The 22,201-nt window shown below is 37.1% G+C and overlaps 3 protein-coding genes across 5 annotated transcripts in view; 2 read left to right on the top strand and 1 right to left on the bottom strand.

Annotated features, from left to right (window-relative positions):
- The window catches only part of LOC106072017 (uncharacterized), a 21,314-nt gene extending 11,967 nt beyond the window's left edge, over nt 1–9,347 (top strand). Inside the window, exon 3 of the mRNA XM_056039871.1 lies at nt 8,997–9,347. The gene's annotated coding sequence lies outside the window, so the exon portion shown is untranslated. The remainder of the gene's footprint in view (nt 1–8,996) is intronic.
- LOC106072014 (uncharacterized) lies at nt 2,352–9,098 on the bottom strand. 2 transcript variants are annotated; one of them, XM_013232252.2, is made up of 2 exons: nt 8,958–9,098; nt 2,352–6,516 (listed from the first exon to the last, which is right to left on the bottom strand). In XM_013232252.2, exon 2 carries the CDS (start codon nt 6,513–6,515, stop codon nt 4,902–4,904), a length of 1,614 nt encoding a protein of 537 aa, XP_013087706.2. In that variant the 5' UTR covers nt 6,516; nt 8,958–9,098; the 3' UTR covers nt 2,352–4,901. The 2 variants fall into 2 exon arrangements, with proteins under 2 accessions (XP_013087706.2, XP_055895857.1); XM_056039882.1 differs by lacking the exon at nt 8,958–9,098 and adding an exon at nt 8,702–8,805.
- LOC106072013 (uncharacterized) lies at nt 9,217–22,201 on the top strand. 2 transcript variants are annotated; one of them, XM_013232250.2, is made up of 3 exons: nt 9,217–9,347; nt 15,021–16,559; nt 17,900–22,201. In XM_013232250.2, the coding sequence occupies exons 2-3, from the start codon at nt 15,029–15,031 to the stop codon at nt 19,465–19,467; spliced, it is 3,099 nt and encodes a 1,032-aa protein (XP_013087704.2). In that variant the 5' UTR covers nt 9,217–9,347; nt 15,021–15,028; the 3' UTR covers nt 19,468–22,201. The 2 variants fall into 2 exon arrangements, with proteins under 2 accessions (XP_013087704.2, XP_055895843.1); XM_056039868.1 differs by lacking the exon at nt 9,217–9,347 and adding an exon at nt 10,416–10,555.

Raw genomic sequence — 22,201 nt, 5'->3', positions numbered from 1 at the left:
GTCAATCGGAAATAATTTCATGAGAAAAAAAGTTGTTTTAATACAACCGTTGTGAAAACAGCTATCTTACGTTTTTGTCGTATGTGTTTATGGTAATGTATCTCTTCTACTGTACACCTGTGACTCATTAACTAGAAACAATTTCGGATCTATTTTCGTTGTAATGAACATGAACAACTGATGCTGTTTTGACCACTCGCTTATGCTCCTAGATCTGCGATTGTGACTATGAATTTATAATTGAGGAACTCCTGCAGTGTATAATGATCATAAACTAAATACAATTTCTCAAAAACTTTGACTGCTCAACAGGAAACAAAAAAAAAGCTGTTTTAATAGAAGTAAAATGAATTGGAGATTTACAACGTACTAAATATAGTATTATGTAGTAATTGCAATTTCGAGAGTTATCTGAGATTTTCTTCTGTAGTGCGGTAAAATAAAAAACAAACATTAAAAAACAAAGCAAAGTCAAAATGAACCTAATACCTTTTTTTTTTTACTAGTAAAAGACTTAAAACTAATAAATACTAAACATTTTGGAGATTAAAAACAAAACAATAGGAAATAGTATGCGATTAATCCAATCTTCTAACTGTTTAATCTTATGTATAGTTTTATAGTATGACTTTATGTAAAATGATAATAGTGTACAAACACATGTCATACGAATTGTGTACTTGTTGTTACCAAACCAATGGAGTGCCTCCTTAAAAAAAAGGAAAAAAAAATAAAAATAAAAATTCTACAAATAAGTAAAAGAAGAAAAAAAAATGGGATTAACAGCCAACTAGTACTTACGCAAGTGTCTTAGGACACACGGTGGCTAGACTGCACCATAAGCAGCGATGTCTTTGCGAAAGGCCGGTATGGGCAGTGTCACAAACCGCTGTGAGCCCACAACCGTTTGTGTGTGTGTAGCAGAACAACCGCAGTCCACTACCATGGACTTAGTTATTGTGGGAAGTTTTAAGTTTGTTTACTGTTATTTATATTTTAGATCTAATGTCATTATTTATGTTTTAATATATATTTTAATTAGATTTGTTTATTATTGGAAGGGGAAATAAGTATTTTTTTTTTGTGCTTTAATGTTTATTTTGTTGTCACGGGACCAGAGTACCTAGGCTACAACCAGGGCGGGGTGATCTGGGAAATCTGGGGAAAGGGGCAGTGGTCATCACTGGTCAGATATTGATGATTCATGTAGACGTAACCACTGAGGTTATGCGTCACTGATGATGCAAGGGGACGTAACCACGGTGTTGCGGTGTAGTCCACGTGGGAGGGTTCTTTTTGCTCTGAAAAAGGGATAGTTAGTTGGCGTGGGTCTTGTAGAGCGGACGGTCGTATTTCCCGCTTCTGCTTGTTTCCTAATCTGGTACGAGAAAACTATAGCAGAATGACTCATGATTAGAGACATAGTCATTGGAGATATGAGTTTAGTTTTAGTAGTTGATGTACCTGTATATAACGTTTCATTTGGAAGATTATATGTTGTGTGTAAATAAAGTTACAGTTTAAAGTTATAGTTTCTAACTATATTCCGGTGTTTAGTTTCATATCTTAATTATATAGACAAACACCAAAATCGCGACAGAGCTAAAGTCACCAAAGTTCCAGCGTCAACAGTCGGGCCTCCAGAATCACCCTAGACTACGACCAGTTCAAGCAGGCGCCAGCACACTGCTAGCGTCTTGTGACAGGCAGAGTAGAGGAACTTCTTATGGTCCGACAGTTACGCTGGGCAGGGCCGTTTGGGCGAGGAACGTACGCAGTCTTTCTGGTGAGATGAAAGGTGGTCGACTTAACAGACATGCTAACATAGAAGAGTGCACCTGGCTTCAGAACGAGACAGCTGGAGGTCACTTACAAAGGTCGCGGGAGACACATTTGAGACCAAAAGAAACAAAAGAAAATTCGACATGCTAACATAGAAGAGTGCACCTGGCTTCAGAACGAGACAGCTGGAGGTCACATACAAAAGACACATTTGAGACCAAAAGAAAATTCGCTACGGAGGACAGACGTAGACGGCCAAAAGAAAATCTTAATCGACCATGACAATAGTTATGCCTGCGCTGGGTGTAGCAAAATATGTAGGTCACAGCTGGGGCTGCGTAGCCACGGGAAATGTTCCATTCCACATTAATCTTCGTGTAATATGTTTAATATGTACTGACAACGCGAATGTTCTCATGTATTGTATTAGGGCCTCTTCTGGCCTTGTTAGCATGCTCTTAGTGCAATTTATTAAATGTCTTTATCCTTATCAATTTGGCTGTTGCTGTATACTATGGTTACTGAGTATGGCACCACAATATATATAGAATGAGCAATGAACACAGCTCTAGCAGACTCACATTTATTAAATAAAATAATAGTTTACAAATAGGCAACTTCAGCCATCAGTAACTTGAGTACTTCACATTAAACCAAGACCACACAATCATTTGTAATCCAAAAATGAATACACACTAAATAATTAGAAAAAGCATTCCATTCTACAGACCTAATACGTCTGTCTTCTAACAAATCATGGCGTGGACTAAATCTTGCCCATGTGGTCTGCCGTAATCATGTGACCAATATCCCATCATACCACTGTGAAATAATTCACTTCAAATTCCATAACCGTCATAAGCTCACGAATGTTGTGGTTCTCAACCAATGTCACAGTTTACCAAATAATGGTGTGACACTTTTGTGTACATATAATGTCATTATTATAATGTACAAACATTTATAAAGTCTTTTTTTCATTAATGTATTCAAAAGAGGTAGGGGCCTCCATACAAGTCCAACCAAAGATTCCATATATTAAATCTAGCAATGAACTAACCCAGAGTTTTTATTATGTCGTTAACTTGAGGTAAACGTTAGTGCCCCTTATATGAATCCAAAAATTTTAATCCCATGTAATATTTTCTTTGCTTACTGATGTGAGTTATATTGAAATTAAAGGCTTATAAATGTAGGTACCTTAATTCAGATTTTTTTTAACCTAAATGAGCTATACACATTTGTTTAAACTTCATATGTAAAGTAAGTAAAACGTTCCCCTCTCAGACCTTGTGGTCAATAGGGCAGATGATGTAAAGGTCATCTGATTCTGTGGCCTTAGGTTTACGAGGGTGTTATGTGGCCAGCACAACGACCAACCGCCTTTACTTTTCCCCAACTAATGTCAGGTACCCATTAGAGCTGGGTGGACTCAGAAGCGACCAAAATTCCCGAAATTCAAAATCCCAGTCTTCACCAGGATTCAAACCCGGGACCACCGTTTCAGAAGCCAAGCGATTTACCGCTTGGCCACCGCGCCTCTCAAGCTTCATATACATGTCTAAATCTATGTAAAGGGTTAAACTGAAATTACATTCATCGCCTACTCTTAAATAATATTCTATAGCAATTCTATGGAACATCAGTTTTGACATGTTCAAAATGTTAAAACCTATTACATAATTAGTATTCTGAATTACCACCTAGCTCAGAGATTCTCAACATTTATAGTACCACAGCCGCCTAAAATAATATTTCACAAGCCGGCGACCCCCAACCAATTTTTTTTTTCATTTTTTCGTTTACAGATACATAAATTAGTGCTCATAATTATATTAGAAAAGGTTATTATTCAGACTTCTATTTATTGTTTTCTTCATTGCGTATTCGCAATATAGATGAAGCATACTCCAGTGAAACTTTGACAGATATGGCGAAGTACAGTCGTTGATACAGTAAAATAGATTGTTACAGAAACAATGTTTCGACAGTATTTACAAACACGCCAGAGTTGAGTTTGTTTCTGTTCCCCCAGGAATTCAGTAGCACAACGAATGTCATCTTCTGCATCAAGTCTGCTTCTAAATTGGGACTTAATAACAAGCTGGAGAACTTTGTTTCGCAAAGATTGGTTCTTGGGAATGGAAGAAGAAGGCGCAACACAAACTCAAACAAGACGGGGTCTGAAATTTTTTGAAAACAGTTTAGATATCCTTGCAATAGCATGTCAGAATGAACCAAAAGAAATAAAAATGCCAATGATAAATAGACAAAAAAATCCAAGTTTCCGGGGGTCTTAGATGACCCCTGGCAATTTATCATTCGGCCCTCAAAGGGGTTGCAAACCGCAGGTAGAGCCTTTGACCTAACTTCTGTAATTTCCCGTCATAAAAGGGACAGAATCATAGTTCTGATGTAACCCCTGATACGTAGTCATGAAATAGTATGTTTAATATCTGGGTCATTTCATTGCCCTCTTTTCTGTACTGGGGTTGATACGATTTCAGACATGCGTTTCACTGGACGCATCACTGAAAAAAAGTCCGATGAGAATTAGATTTGAATATTCACTGACAGATGTTTCGACAGAATTGATAACTCCATATCGATTATATTTTTAATCAAGAAAAAGATTCAAATATACAATGTAAAAAAACAAAACAAAGCTCATACGAAGTGTTAGTGTTTCAATTAGTTTGGATCAGTCATGTGATTAAATGTGTAATAGAGCTAGAATTTATACAAACAACATTAAATACATTTAATGCAAGCTTTATAGAAAAAGGACAACTCACAAATGTTTAGTAACTACTAATGTTCACAAAACTTACTTTCCAAAAATTACATTTTGTGATTTATACTTTGATATACTATTGTGTAAATCAATTGAAGATATTGAACATGTTCTTCTAGTATTGCTAGAAATGAATGAACATATGCTTAAATAGTACCGGTTACATAGTAGGGATAGAGCATAGTGATGCTCTATTTGTTTTTTTTTCGGTTTACATATGGTGCACTTTTCTCCATATAAAGATTGATCAACGTGACTATTTATGTCTTAAATATTTGATTTTAATTCGATTTTGTCCTTTGTGTCTACATGACAAAAATGTAAATCAATGTTTAGTCCTTCGTATGAAGTCAAAAGCAGATCTCGAAATCGAGGCAATGCCTGGCATCATTCTACTAAGGCCTCTTGCAATGGCATGCCGACTCAAGCCAGCTGCAGTACCGAGGATGCCTAGGGCGCCTGTGGCTATAGAAAACATTGCCTCAAAGACTGCATTCTTTTTATTTCTCTCACATAGTTCTATTTTTAGCTCGGACTCGGCTACTATGTCCTTGAGATCTTCAAGTAATTTCTCAAAAGCCCTGCTCGGTTTTACAGTGTTCAAAAGTTCCGTTGCTTCTTTCAAGACCTGTTCCGCCTGTTGGCTATTAGTCTCTGACGCTGGAATCGAATTCAACCTTTGTCTAAGAATTCGTATTTTTCTCTTCAACTCGTCTTCATTCATTCTTTCACTCAACCACATTCTTTTCTCGGCCATCAGTTTATAGAGTTCATGTATTAAGGCATTCACCTCCTCAAAATGCTGTATATCTTCAGACTTACCAATAAAGCTGTCTCTTTCCAAATCCGCTGTTATCGTATCTCTGTCTATAATTAAGCCAAAGTCTGAAAATCGTGCGAAGAATTGCTTTATCTCATCTTCAAGTTGATCCAATGTACTTGACTGTTCACTAGTCTGAATTTTAAGTTTAAACATGTTTATAGAAGTTGTCAACTCCAGTTTCAGTTTGTACATTTGTTGAATATGAATTTGTTTCACTATCTGTTTAGCTCTCACTTTTTGCTGGTGAAATAAACTCAATTCACCTTCACTGTAGTAGATGCCTTCATCTTCTGACTGTAACGTTATCAGCATTTCCTTTGCTTCCTCTTTAAAAGAATCGAGTTTCTCCATGTTTCTATCTTTAACGAGATTGATATTTGTCTTTTCTTGTAGTTCGTTCAGTTGAAGATCATAGTTTTTTAACAGCTCAGGTAATTTGGATTCTAAAATTAGCCTTTTATGTTTATATCTGGCGGCTTCGAATTTCTCTTGAGTATAACTTTCATCCAGATTGTCTGTCATTCGTATCAGACTTTCAATCTGTTGTCTGATGACTCCCGTGTCTCTAGTTTTATTTCGAAACAATAAACACCTGTATTCACATCTTTGTAATAAAGGCTCTAAGTCTCCATGTTGCATTTGGCACCAATTTTCAAAGGAAATGTTTGTTTCCTCATTGTTTATATCAAAAGCCTCTCCATGCGTGAAGACAATAATACAGCATTTTTCCAGACATTGATCTCCAAATATTGTCTCAATGATGTCCACACACTTTCTGGTCTCTTCAGTAAATCGATCTCCGTATTTCAGGACTAACAGAAGAGCTCGTTTGCCTTCTTCTGGGCATTGAACCATCGCTTGAATCATCTCGTCACAACTTTTCTTCTTGGATTTATCACTGTTCACAGCAGTATCCATTACGCCGGGGGTGTCAACTACAGTGAGGCTATAGCCAAGATTAATGGACTTGGCCAACTCTGGAGCAGACGTTACGGACGTACTTGAGTCTGACTCTCTAAATTTGTTTGCACCCAGGATGGTGTTGCACAAAGAGCTTTTTCCAGTGCCGGTTCTACCAACACAAATGTACGTGCGATGCATGGCCTCGTTATTCATTCTGAAAATAAAATAAAATAAAAGTATTTAGTTAAAAACGGAATATTGTTCATTTATTTGTACAGATACCCCACATCCCCCAAAAGAAGCATTTCATTTCTTGAATTATCTCTACTAAGTTAGTTATTATTGCTCGGTCGTTGGTTTGTAGCGCCAAACAGCTAGTGCAACTAATCGATTTAGGCGTAATAAAATTGTGTTGAAATAAACTTGAGCAGATTTCGTATCAAACAAACTTAATATATCTTTTATTTTTAAATATACACAATTTTATCATGATAGTTAATAATGTATAGCTATAAATGAAATTTTAAGAAAATCTAAATCGCTAAAAATACGCGACTTTTTTTTCACGTCTATTGATAGTCTCCTCTTGAACTTTCAGAATGTTCCTTTGTATTCACTTGAATTACGACAGACCAGCTCGTAGTTTCATCAGAAACTCTTCATCGCAAACAGCCAAAACATCCGTCCCTACTTCTCCCACGGTTGTATCAGCAGTACCCCCATTCACTACATAACATTAGGTCAATACTAATCAACAAGACTGTATTTCTCTTGTTTGACATGTTTAATGCGTAAAGCTGCTGACCCATCGATTTTTTTTTGTAAGGCCACCTTTTTCTGTGGAGTGCTCTGAACTATAGCCCTTTGCCATGCTCTCCTTTAGTCCGGCGTGTATGCGTGAGTGTGTGTTTTTGTAGAAATCTAACCTTTTAACTCTATACGTAAAACTATAACTCTTATACATTCATTAAAGGGGTTAAGAAATATAATTAGGGATACGTTGTGGTATTACCTTATGGCGACCAAAAAAATAATTATTTAATTTTTCTAACTGTCTAGACTAGAGTAACTGCGTTCTATGTTTAAAGTCGGAGGCGCGTTGGTTGAGTGGTAAAGTACCTGGCTTCTGAACCGGGTTTCGAATCCTGAGCGTCTCTGAGTACATCCAGCTCTAATGGGTACCTGACATTAGTTGGGTAAAAGTAATGACGGTTGGCCATTGTGCTGGCCACATGACACCCTCGTTAACAATGTACAACAGAAAGAGACGATCTTTCCATAATCTGCCCTATTGATCACAAGTTATGAAAGAGTAGACTTACATTTTTATGTTTAAAGTTAGTTATATCTAAAAATATTTGAGAATCATCATAGTATAAAATTTTTGTTTGTTTGTAAAATGTTTGACATGTTTCGGATTTTCCGTCAGAGTTGAAGATAGTTTACTTCCTAATCCAAACCTCCCGCAGGACGACGGGGGATGGGAACGGGCAGGGTTTGAACCAGGGATCATCGATTAATCCAAACGACAGTCCAGCGCGCAAACCGCACGACCAGGCAGCCATCCTGGTGTGATGATGATGTATATATTTCATACAGGCAACTCCAGATTGGAAAACTCGCAAGAAGAAGGTCCATGGATACATTTGTGAGACCCTTCTTATCTTCTTATATAATACAGACGTTACTTCAAAGGAGATGATTACGTCCTACTCGTCATGAATGACCCAAGGAAAACCTCATGCCTAAAACAGGCACAGAAGACGAAAAGAAATCTTAAACAGACCCCAACGGCTTTGTCTGAATCGGATGTAGTAAAATATGTAGGTCGCAGAGGCGTATTTAGGGTGAGGGAGGTAATCTTACTTAGAAAATCCCTTATGACCCGCACTTGAGAGGTCACGTAAATGAATGTCCGAATTTGTTTTTACATTCAGTATTAAGCCAATGTCATGTTATATAGCTATTCACGTTATCATGGAAATAAGTGACCATGCTGCATGTATTCCACTCATCAGACTTATATATTTAATTAAGTACATCATCTCATGGCATGATGTCGAACGTCTTTCTGTACGCCTAGTATCAGTAAACAAAGTAAAGTTTGCCAATTCGGACCGTGTGATCCAAGGGGCAGACGATGTTAAGTTCATCTGTTTCTTTGGCCAACGGTTAACAAGCAGGTTGTTATGTGGCCAGCACAACGACCTGACGCCTTTACTTTCCCCAACTAATGTCAGGCGCCCATTAGAGTTGGGTGGACTCAATGGCGCCCTAAAAATCACGAAAATCCTAGTCTTCACCAAATTCGAACCCAGGACCTCAAATTTGGAAACCAAGCGCTTAACCATTCAACCACCGCGCCCCCTATCAGTACACATACAGATCAAAACACTTACAATAAAGTAAATAAACAGGTTTGGTCCAGAAGGGGAACAGTCTAGTCTCAGTCACACTGTATTAAAAGATGTTACTCCAATGAAAGCCTAGCCTCAACTGTCTGTTTAGCTCTATATATACACAACAGTCTCGTTTTGAATATATGTCGTCATAATTGAGCGTTCACTAGCAGTCAACTAAAAAAAGAATAATTTTACTATAGAATCCTTAACGATAAAATAAAATGCTTCTCATTAAAATATAATGTCAACATACCTGACGGGTAAACAAGTTAAATCCTTTTAAACTTTACAGGTTGAGTTGGCTATAAGTGAGCATTTGACTTTCAATTTCAACTAAGCAGAGATTTCCTAGAACTCATCAGGCGGTGTAACTCTTGCGACTTCTGGCTAAACGTTATTAGGGAGATATGTGTTCATCTCACCCTTGTGTTTCAATGTGTAATTGCATTGTGGGGCGGTCTGCCCTTGTCCTGTGTTTTCTTTGCTCTTTAAATCGATAACGTGTTGGCGCTCATTGTGCAAGAAATAGATGTGGCTGTGATCTATGTGTTATTTACACATTGTTCTACAAACAATGATGCTAAGATATACAACAGGGACTTTAAATGTGTTGGTGATAGATTAAAGGTCAATACTTTTAAAGGTAGGTAATGTAGTAATGTATGTTTGATTTTATTCAAAATGACTGGGATTTATTTAACGTTGCATAGTGTATGTTATCTATGTATCTATTTATCTGTCTGTTTGTCTGGTCTATATAAGTACCTATGTGTATCTATGCATTTAGCTACCTATTTGTCCATCTTTTGATAAAGTGTAATCATTATTTTAACAACATGGTAGGCCTACCCTTGTTTTAAGAATGTTATTAATCTCAACTTCCTATTTATGTTTTTATATTTGCAATAAGCGGGATTACCTTATGCTGTTGTTCTGAAAATTATTGACGATACATAATGTTATCACATTTAACGTAATAAAAAAGGTGGATGGCTTTGTGAATTAAAGCACACTTTCATGGTATCGTTATTCTCGCTATACGGTTTACATTCTGAAAGAAATAAAATACAGTAACAACTGCATTGAAGTGAAAAAGATATATGTCTGTGTCTGTGTTTTTGTTTCCCCACAGGATGTAATATAACCCTAAAGAAAAAGAATACAAAACGGCAAGAAGCATGGTCGAGAGGATAAGTGCGCTTGAACTTGGCTTGTCTTGGCTACCTAGAAGGGGGCTCGAGGTTCCGACTCGGGCAGAGTTGCGTTTACTGAATCGAACCCAGGACCTCGGGTTCGGAAGCCAAGCGCTTAACCCTAAAGGCAGCACGGAAAACCAAGTCCTAGATACCCCCTCCCCCCCCCCCCCCAACCGGTCCACAAATGAGATTGGACCAAAGCGCTCTGAGCATGCTATAAGCATGAAAGTAGCGCTATATAAAAGCTATAATAATAAAGACTGGGCGAGATTTAAATTTTAAATTAATCCCTCCTATCTAGGTCAAGTGTTAAAGGTAGATACATACAAAAGAAATGAAATGGTGGTACTTTATACACTCACTCACGTCGCGAGGGTTGTGGCCTCCTGCGTGCGAAATTATAAATGCCTCCCCACCCCCTTTTTTTTGTTTTCAGATACAATTCCATTAAGATTGAGCTGGACACTGTTTCATAAAGACCTTTGATTTAAATCCATTTTTTTTTTGCAGACCATTCCATTGTTTGTTCAGATTTACCTGCCTTCAGTAATCTAACATTTTGGTTCATTGTGATAAACATTAAAAACTGATCTCGTTCTGACTACTCGCTTACGCTCCTGTATTTGTGACCATTGTAATTGATGAGCTGCAACAGGTAGGCTTATAATACAATGAAAATGATCATGATCTATGTATGCAACATGGGCGTAGCCAGGGGGGGGGGGGGTTCTTGGGGTTCAACCCCAAGAAATGAAATCCCCCCTTGGGGGGGGGGGGGGAGTCGGAATTTAGTGACTGATTTTTTGCTTTGATTTTGTTTATTTTAGGTGAGATTTTAATACTAAACCATCACTTGCCCTAGCAACAACCAAATGGGTTTTGAGTTTAAAACCCCCTACCAGGGGGGTTCGAGTTTAAAAACCCCTACCAGGGGGGTTCAAGTTTAAAAACCCTTACCAGGGGGGTTCGAGTTTAAAACGCCTACCAGAGAGGTTCGAGTTTAAAAACCCCCTACCATAGGTTTTGAGTTTTAAACCCCCTACCTGGGTTTTTTGCAGTTAACTCCCCCTCTTCTATAAAACAAAACAAAAAAAAATGCAAACGAAAATCCCCTAATTCCAAGAGCACAGTTAAGGAAGATTTTGATTTTAAAACCCCGTCTAAAATTTACGATAAACCCCCTCTTTAATATAAAAAAAAGCTAATTACGCACTCAAAATGTTATGAGCGTAGCTAAATGGGTTTTGACTCAGTTTTGAGTTTGAAGCTAAAAAATACCTCTTTTTAATAATAAAAAAAAGCAAATTATACACTAAAAATGTTATGAGTGTAGTCTATGGGGTTTTGAGTTTAAACTCCCCTCCAGTGGAGTTTGAAGCTCAAAAGTACCTCTTCAATTTAAATAAAAGAAAATTACTCACTCTAAAATCTATGAGCGTAGTCAAATGGGGTTTTGAATTTAAACCCCCCGCCATCTTCAGTGTAAGAAAAAAAGCAAATTACGCACTCAAAATGCTATGAGTTTAAACCCCCATTCAGAGGGGTTTGGTGCTAAAAATACATCTTCAATATAAAAAAAAAAGCAAATTACACACTAAAATTATTTGAGCGTAGCCAAGCCAATCGGGGGTTTTGAGTTTCTTCTACAGATGGCTTTTTTTTTAAAGTTTAAAACCCCTCCAGATGGTTTTGAGTCTAAGATCCCCCTACAGAGCATTTGAGGTGGAAAACCCTCAACAGAAGATTTTGACGATAAAACTTCTCTTTTCGATATAAAATCTAAAGCAAACTACAGTTACTTAATTCCAAGAGCGTATTCAAGAGAGGTTACTTATTTTTACCAGTGGCAGGGCTCCATTAATAAACTGCAGTGAATAGTCATCTACCGAAATCGAAAAACACTAAATATAGCTCAACAAAGATGGCTAAGACAGATTTCAGGAGTCAGTTATAGAGATCGGATCTAAATCAAGGAAATCCTATGCCGAACTGGGAGTAAGATTGTGAGAGAACGACGCATGAGGTTTGCGGGACATATTCTCCGACAAAATGAATTACGCATAAGAAGAGTTGCAATGACATCCTAGTACAACTTGACGCCACTCATTCATGGAGGTCCTCATGGTAGGTGGGAAGAGGCTTCAGACATTACCAGTGACAGATTTTTATGGAAACTGCTTGACGTCAAATGCTCCGAACGGCGTGGGAGGGTCTAAGTCAGTAAGAATAGCACATTAGGTTTTCGAAATAAAACTTTTTAATAGCATTAAATTGGACTGTAGATACCTCAGAATATGCATTTTGTTGGCTTTCAATACCAGAAATAGTGCTTGGCGGCGGGGCTTCGCCCCGCGCTAGGGAGCTCCTGGCGCTCCCCCAGAACCCCTTGCTAGTAATGGCGGGGAGTCCACAATTTTATGGAAACAGCTTGATGGCAAATGCGCCGAACGACGAGGGAGGGTCTAAGTCAGTAAGAATAACACATTAGGTTTTTGAAATAGAACTTTTTAATAGCAGGAAAATGCACTGTAGATACCTCAGAATATGCATTTTGTTGGTTTTCAATATCAGAAATAGTGCTTGGCGGCGGGGCTTCGCCCCGCGCTGGTGGAGCTCCTAGCGCTCCCCCAGACCTCTTTGCTAGTAATGTCGGGGAATCTACAATTTTTTCACTAACTCATGGAAGAACCTATTCTAGGGCACAATAAACGTCTTCCGAAAGAATGAAGGGTCAGAATGTAATAAAGATTATGTACACACACACACATAAATACATATAATTTTTTTCCCGGGGGGGAATTCACCCCCCAACCCCCCCCCCCCCCCCCGAAAAAAAATCCTGGCTACGCCCATGGTATGCAATATATCGATAACTTGGACAGCTCAAAAAAAATTATATGGTATGGAAGTGGACATGTTAACTTGTTTGTTATTGGAAGATAAAGCAAAAAAAAAAAAAAAAAGCTCGAAATACAAAAGCCATTAACGGTGGAGCTTTTTCAACTTTCTCTACACTTTCATGATAATTATCACGATTGTCTTTTGAAGAGATGTGCATTGTATCCACAATAATCCAACATACATGGATTCAGAGTTGCCTAGAAATGTATTCAACTAATGAAGCAACTCAGAGCTGAATATTTTTCTTGAGTTTAATACAAAGTAAATAATTAAAATTGAAGGTACGGCAGGTTGTTGGTCGGTTGTTGGCTTGTAGCTACAAATAGCTAGTACAAATGTCATTGTCATTATTCGTCATTTATACATCATCATATTATTAATCCATTAAATCTTTGTTGTTATATACAAGCTCGTTATTCACTAGTATACATTACTATTTGTTTTATTCGTTCTTTGATACTCATTTCATATATGGAATGCTAGACTGTTAAGGGTGCCCAGGCAGACGAGCCGCGGCGAAATTACAACCCCGGCAGAAAGTTAATAACCAGCGTTCAGGTGGAGACCCGGCATACCATAGACCTGTAGAAAGACCACCTGACAATTATAAGATCATAATCATATTTTAAATGTATATATCTGACATCGATGATGTATTTGCACAGAAAAAGCTTTTTGTGATTCTATTTAGTGTTGAATAAAATTATGCTTAAATTTTAAAAAAAGTGAAAGAAAAATAGATGAATAAAAGAAATTTCTGATTGTCTTAGGCAACCCCTGGCAAATGGTCATTCGACCCCCCAAAAAGTCGCGATTCACAGGTTAAGAACCCCTGCTGTAGAGTGTAGTAAGGAAGTAGAAGGTGACCTAGATCTGGGCGCCTGACAACTTGACGAAAGGTGCAGATTAGAAAAAGTGGGTGGTGCCCATGATGGTGTATGCTCGTGACATGTCTTCCCCTCTTTAATTAATAGTCATTAGATGTGAACTATGTAGTGTACCTGCAGCGATTATCTGAACCTTGCTCCTTTGTTGTGTCCGAATTGAGCTCGTCCAATTATTGCGTGGTACTTTCTCTCTCTTTGTCCATCTCTGTCATCTCATCTCACACTCTATCTGTCTCTCTCTCTCCATATCTCATTTTCTTACTCTCTCTTTTTCTCTCTCTCCATCTCTCTCTTTCTCTTTTTTTCATTTTTCTCCCTTTATATCTTTTTCTCTCTCTCTCCGTCTCACTGTCTCGCCATCTCATCTCTCCACTTCTTTCTGTCTACATCTCTCTTTTTCTCTCTCACCATAACGTTCTCTTTTTCTCTCTCTCTCTCTCTCCTTCTCTCTTTCTCTCTCTCTCACTACATCTCTTTCCCTCTATCCCCATGTCTCTTTTTATATCTCTCTCTCTCTCTTCATCTGTATCTCTCAAACCTCTGTACAACGTGACAAAGAACTCTATTGGTTTAATCTGCCCACAGGTTGTGACGCAGCAGGTAGGTGTTGAGGCCTTCTGTAACGCATGGTCTCGCCGTGTCCAGTGAAAAGCGGAAATGAATATAATCTAGGACGTAGGGCAAAAAAAAAAGTTGCCTTCTGGCAAAATATGTTTTAAAAATAAAATAGTCTTCTGTTTAGAAATATTTACTTTTAGTTTTATGCTTCCTCTTAAAGTTCATATATATTCTTGTCTCCCCTTTTTTATGTTGGTATTACTCAAACATAGTCTCGTTAAAAAGTTTCACTTTGTTTTCTGTTCTTCGTAAAGACATGTACGATTTCAATCTTTGTTGTTGTTTTTTTGTTCTCCCTAAAGACATGTTTGATTTCAATCTTTGTTGTTTATTTGTTCTCCCTAAAGACATGTACAATTTCAATTCTTGTGTTTATTTGTTCTCCCTAGAGACATGTACGATTTCAATCTTTGTTTTTTCGTTCTACCTAAAGACATGTACGATTTCAATCTTTGTTTTTTCGTTCTACCTAAAGGCATGTACGATTTCAATCTTTGTTTTTTCGTTCTACCTAAAGGCATGTACGATTTCAATCTTTGTTTTTTCGTTCTACCTAAAGACATGTACGATTTCAATCTTTGTTTGAATGTGGAACACTTAAAAAACAAAAAGGTGGAGTGGGAGATTTTTAAAAGTTATTTGTTGTAAGCATTAGTATAAATAATTATATATTTTTAATATCAAATATAATTTCTTTAAAACTTATTTCCACAGACAAGGAAATGTCTAGTTCTCTAAACTTAAGCCAGACCTACTTGCTGATAGGCAAAACCGGCATCGGAAAAAGTACCACCGGAAATTTAATTCTAGGTGAAAACTTGTTCAAGAACAGTGATTTTGCATTATCAGAAACGAATCAAATTCAAGTCCAAAGTGCTACTGTAGATGGTTACAATCTAACTGTTGTTGATACACCCGGAGTGATGCACACTGGCTTGGACCTGGACGCAATCAAGTTAAAAACTTGCAACGAAATGAAAGAAGCGGTCAGCAAATGTCCAGACTATGGCAAGTTGGCGGTCGTTATTGTGATGAAGTATGGTGACCGTTTCACAGAAGAAAATAAAACAACCGTTGATATTCTGAAACAAATGTTTGGAGAAGAAAATTTGTGCAAATCTTGTGTTATTATCATGACCCACGGCGACATGTTTGCTTTAAATTACCAGCAAGAGAAACAGTTCAAAGATTGGATGGCAGAGCAAACGGAAGAACTGGGTCAATTGTTTTCATTAGTTCAGTATAGATGTCTTCTATTTAATAACAAATGTAAAGATTCAGCAGAAGTTAACCAACAAAGGCAAACAATCATCGACTTAGTGAACGATTTAGATCAAGGTTACACCAAAACGCAATTTTCCCGCCTAAAGAAACAACATCACAGACTCCTGTTTGAAACACAATTTCCAAAGATGCAAAAGGAATGTCAACAGAAGATACAGGAACTATTTGATTTGTTTCATTCTATTTCCAGGTCACAGAGACGCCCATTTATGTTTGATGATCTGCTAAAAAATATAAAGAAATATTTAGAAGAATTAAACAAAGCGGATGACCCTGGAACTATTTTTTATCTCGAAGGTGAACCGCGATTCTTTGATGCGTTACGAGGTCAAGTAATCAAACTACAAACAATGATTGAGAAAGACAACGAGTTTGATAAGAATAAAAAAGAGCTTGACAAATTTATTCATATATTCGAGATTTTTATTGAAGAGAAAAACTTTGACAAACTTGCTTCTGTCGAGAAGAAATTCAACTCTTTCTCGGTCAGGATGAAATGTAATAAAGACTTTTATAACTCTCTCAAGGCGAAATTAAAAATAGCAACAGGGAAATTACTCAAATCCAAACAATCAGAGGTTGCCATGTCGCTAGGAGGTATGCTTAATTCGCTACGCAATACTTTGATGAGAACTAAAGTCCCAACAGAAGATGCAACTTTCTGCGAATTTTTCGGTCGACTAACTAGGATAAGAGATTGTATTGATCAAGAGAATCGAAAGCTTGGGGGACTGGACAATCTACTGGACGACGCTCGAGACTTGAAAAAACGTATAGACTATCTTAAAGAAGACAACGCTATGTCTAAACGCTGGACTAGGACTTCTGGCATTATGGCAGGAGTTAGCATAGCCACTGGTTTTATCCCCGTTGTTGGCCTGGCTGTGTCAGCAGCATTGAATATTGTACCGGTAGTTGGCAGATCTATGGAAACAGTCAAAGTTCGATCTCAAAGATCGGATGATTTAGGTATGATATTATGCTAAGATATTTAACTAGTAGTTTATATAGTCTGTAAAATGTTTTACATATTTCGGATGTTCCTTCAGAGTTGAAGATAATTACTTCCTAGTCCAAACCTCCCGCAAGACGACGGGGGATGGGAGCGGGCAGGGTTTGAACCCAGGACCATCGATAAATCTGAACGACAGTCCAGCGCGCAAACCGCACGACCAGGCAGCCATCCTAGTCTTAATAGGTTGCTTGTTTACTTCTGGTTGGAATGAATTGTATGTCATTTTGTTGTACGTAACGTCTCTCTTGTGTCATCAGATTAAAAATTGCCATAAAATTTAGTAACGAATTCGGCTCCAATTATAATTCGAAAAATGTCTATGACCGCTGGCAAATATTAACTCCTCGGCAATAGTGGGAGATCTCATAAGATGTGATTTCAGAGAGCCACGAAATAAGAAGTTTCAATGGACTTTGTTTCGGAAATATCTGAGTTATGATTTGATTTCATGACTCTGGCAGCTTTAAAACTAGAACTTTTAAAATTATGGGATATCGCCATATCCCATCATCTGAGGTCCAGTCTGGAGCAAGATCCTCCAACCATCTTGTTGCAGGCTTCTCCGTTCGAGGCAAGTCTCTGCAACTGTTCTCACGTCTTGCCCGTCTGCTTTGCATATTCTTCCGAATCGCGGCGCCATATATACCTGTATATACCTGTCTGGGAAAAGGTTTGTACACGTTATTTCTCCAAAATTTCAATCTCGGATCAAGCTGAAATCTTGTACACTTATTTCTTTTCCTTGACAACACAGGAAGAAATTAAAAAAACCAATTAGTTGATTAATTATTGGTAATAAATTATTGTGTTTGGTATTTCGAACAAGGGAAAGAAATTGTTCTTGACTGAAGTGTTGATGTAAGTTGAAATAGTGCCTTTTATAGGTCACCGCTTTAAAGTAAGTTTAAAACAAACAAAATAAGTATATAATCTTCAAAACTTATGAGTTACAATATAGGTCTATCCCCCCCGCACACACATTTTTTATGCTTTTATAAGTCTTAAAACTTTTTATGAGCTTTGATTTAAAAAATAAATGTGTTTTTTTTTGTGTTTATCTTGTTTTTGTCTTGAGAACATTCATTCAAAATTATCTTTTCTAACTAAATAGACCATATAGTGAGTTAGTTGTTCATATGACTTTTACAGAATAAGCTTTTGAGAAAAGAATACTATGCTTTATTTATTTATTTTTTTTCATTCGTTTAAATTTAATTAAAAGTTTTTATTACATTTTTGTAACAAAAGAAAGTATTTGTGATTTAAAAAGTGTATATGTTGTTGTTTTTTCCAGCTAATTCGTCAAACTTCAGAAATAACTTCACGTTCTTGTTGGTTGGAAAAACTGGGAGTGGCATAAGTTCAACAGCGAACACAATACTGGGACAGTATGCGTTCAAAACCAGCGATAAGACAAAAACAAAAACATCCCGAGTGCAAGCCAAACAAGCTACAGTTGATGACATGAACCTAACTGTTGTTGATACACCTGGTCTGATGCGCACAGGTCTAACCTCTGACGAAGCTAAGTTAAGAGCTTGCAAAGATTTGCAAGAAGCAGTTGATCTAATTCCAGACCAGGGTAAAATGGTTGTAATAATAGTCATTAAGTATGGTGACTATTTCACTGAAGAAAACAGAACAATGATTCACATTCTGAAACAAAGGTTTGGTGAAGGAAAGTTTGGTCAGTCTTTCGCTGTGGTCGTAACTTATGGCGAATTGCACGAAATTAAATCTTTCTATGGACAAACGTTCAAGCATTGGCTTGAAAGTCAAAAGACAGATCTAGCCCATTTGCTGTCTCTAGTCAAGTACAGGTGCGTTAAATTCAATAACAAATTAAAACAAGCCAATGAGATACAATCCCAAAGAAGTAAGCTCATTAGCTTAGTTAAAAGCATGCATCACTTAAACTGCAAAGAACACTTCTATAGAATAAGAATAGAACATAACATACCTACAAAGGAAGCCAAATCGTCCAAACTGCAAGCCTACTATACACAGAAAGAAATAGAATGGTCAGAGAAACTGTATTCTATTAGTTTGACATCCAGAAATTTAAACAGTTATGAACAATTGCTGAGAACAATAAGTCAGCATATGACAGAGATGAACCTAACTGATTCACATAATATTTTTCACAACTCTAATCGTATTGAATACACACTATCGGATTTTCCTTTTTTCACCGACATTAGAAAACGTCTGGAACTCTTAAAACGAAATGTAAAAAGGGAGAAAACTATTTTGGAATACGAACTAGAACTTGATAAATTAACAGATAGTTTAGATCAAATTATTCATGAGAATAGATTTGATGACATTGATCGTTATGAGAGTCAGATCAATGGTCTGTCACGTGCTGATGCCTGCAATGAGGACCTCTGTTTTCTGAGGTCAAAATTAGATATAGCCAAATCAAAATTAATGCAAGCCAAACAAAACAAGATCACTATCGAGTTTGGCGAAATGGTAAACAAGCTGAGAAAAGATACACAAAGAATTACACTACCTGTTTCATATCAAACATTAAAATTATTACACATTCGTCAGAATAATATAAGAAGCGTCTTCTATCACCAGATAAGCAGCATAGAAGGATTTGACAATCTGTTGAACCAGATGGATGATTTAAGACACCAGATTAATTACCTCGGTGAAGATAATGACAGTTATATTTTATGGACAGTAGTGACTATCATTTTGGCTTGTCTAAGTATTTGTCTAGGTCTATACAACGAGATCGACATAGCGGTGACCGTGGTTATACTTCTTTTTCCTGTTTTGGGTCGATGGCTGCAGACATCATTTGTTAGAAGTCGCAGATTAATGGACCTAGGTATTAGCACATATCATTAACAATTTTATTTCTTCTTGCAAATGTATTCTTTTGTTTCAGGGGCACCAACTCCAGTATTTTCTGCTTTTGCTACATTTCTCAAAAGTAAAGTATCTCTTTCAGATCTTGAAAGCTATAGGGTAGATGCTGTACAGGTCTAAAGTCAGCGAGGGTATCATGTGGCCAACCCAACGACCAATCGTCTTTGCTTTTTTTTTTTTTTCAACTATCGTCAAGTACCAAAGTGAGCTGGTTGGGCAGTGTCTGTTAGGTCACATTAAGTTTTTCATACTTTGTCACATTTCACGAGGTTAATTAAAAAATTCAATAGCTTCTTAATTAAAGAAGAAAATCTTTAAGAATTAAAATGATAACCCGAAGCAGCATGACAGCAAATTTTAAAGATGTAAAGATAATGTTTGTATTGAAAAAGAATATATATTTTAATGTACCGCTCATGTTCTACGCCAAAATGAATTACGCACACCAAGAGTTGCGATAACATGGAAGCCAAAACGAGGAAAGCGCAAACAGGGACGTCCTCGTATTACTTGGCGACACACCTTCATGGAGGACCTCAGAACAGTGGACACCAGGTGGGAGGAGGCTTCAGACATTGCCAGGGACAGATCTTTATGGAGACAGCTTGCCGCCCAATGCGCCGAACGGCGCGGGAGGACCTAAGTCTAAGTCTAAGTACCGCTTGAGTTAAGCCAGACTTCATTTTTGAATAATTGAACTTTCTACTTATGTTAATGTCAAAATATTATTTTTCAATGTTTAATATTAGAAACTTGTATATATATATATATATATGACCCTGCATTACACACTATCATTAGGCCAAATGTGATTTATGTTGATTAACATAGGAACGATACTGGATGGCGTCTACGAAAACACTTTGTCAACTTTTATTATGAGAACGTAGACAGGAACTCAGACGGAGAGAGCTGAAGGTAAGCGGATGACTTAGGGAAAGAACTGGGCTCGATAAAAACCTTAAGTGTTCGAACTATAGAAGGACATAGACAGTTTCAAAAAACAACACTAATGAATCAGGTAACCAAACAAAAGTCCCAGATGGAAAAGCAAGTCAATTCTAAAATCTGTGTTTTGGACGGTGTTTCGATTACAGTGAATTGATTATATATAATACTGCTCAAACTTAGCCAACAGCGAGCCCAAAGTACCTCAACCAAAGGAGCCTACCAAAACACTAGTTTAATATAGAAATAGAACAACAATAATGCGATAACAAATATCCAACTATCCAACTAGAGTGCTCAGTAATAAAAGCACTTCTTTCTTGTTGACATCCTAGATCTAATTATCGGCCATCTTCGACTTCCTCTCTCTTTGGGCGTGTCTCTGTCCTGTGTCTCATGGTGCACAGTCTCGCACCTAATGACAGTGCGCAATGTAGAGTCATTACAATTATATATATATGCTTTAACTGAAGTTGTTTTAATTGTTCAAAAAACAATTATTATTGTGATGGATACTGTCACAATTGATAAATATAAATGTTATTTAACGTTAGAATTGTATTTTATTTATATACTATTGTGTATGATTGTGTTTTGTATTACACTATGGTTCTCTATGTTAGAGAGAATTTAAAATTGTTTGTTTTAAAATCTGATAATATATTTGATGATTTGTATTTTGGACCCGGGGGGGGGGGGGTTGTTACGTGCGCATCGTAGTGTAAATATGGAACGGTGCGAATGCGTGTTGAATGGAGTGGAGAATCTAAATGAAGGAATAGAAACAAACTAGTGTTGACAGTGTTAATTAAGATTAATTTATTTATATTGTTATAACTCTGCCATTCGCACCGCCATCTAAGCTAGAAGGTGCGCACTGTGATAAACTAGACTGGAAAGGATGTCAACATTAGAAGAGGAGAACGATTTCCGCCCAAGTAGAGAGGCCAATATGGAGAGATTGTGCCTAAGATAGATGTTGTTTTGTGTACCTGTGATGTCGTGTACATAAACGTCTATGTCTCGTTGAGTTGCCTCACTTAAGTTATTACAATATACTATGACTTTGTCGTTTTGGTGTTGGTGTATGGGTAAAGAGTCTCCTCACATAATAAGACGCAACAAAAGTCAATCATTTAGTAATGTTTTCTGATCGCCAATGTTGTTGACGATTGCATCCTTGGTCTAGATTTTATGCTGGAATTCGGTTTATCTCTAGACATGGTGGAAGTGGAGCTGTACAATATGGACACATTTGAGTTCTCAATGCTTGATGGTGGTGTGGAAGGCGTTCAGGTGAAAAGAATCTTATTGGTCAAACATACGACCATACCAAAATGGTCTGACCTGTCAGTAGACTGGTATCATAAAAGGGACAAACTGGAAGTAATGACAAGTCTTGCTTTCAGGATAAAATAACAACTTTCACAACGATAAGTACAGACCTGAAAAGAAAGAGCTTGATCAGCGGTTCTCAACTTTTTTAGTGCGCGACCCCCTAATACAATCTACCACTATGCAGCGACCCTTAAAAGTAATTTATTTTTCGTTCATAGGCCTAGGTAAATGTAAATTTGCAAATTGTTATCGTAATGTCTATATTTGATCTATGACATATGTATTTTCATTGATAGACGCTGAACACAGAAAAAGCGTATGTTATAGTAAATTGTGTAAAATAAATGTATAAATGTATTGTAAAATTAAATTGCTGCCAAGAAAAAGTATCCTTAAAAGATGCATTTATTAAATTTTCTATTGCGTA

The sequence above is a fragment of the Biomphalaria glabrata genome, chromosome 9 (assembly GCF_947242115.1).
Source record: "Biomphalaria glabrata chromosome 9, xgBioGlab47.1, whole genome shotgun sequence".
Lineage (NCBI taxonomy): Eukaryota > Metazoa > Mollusca > Gastropoda > Planorbidae > Biomphalaria > Biomphalaria glabrata.
Note: the sequence above shows the minus strand (reverse complement) of the source record. Positions and strands in the feature narration are given on the sequence as shown.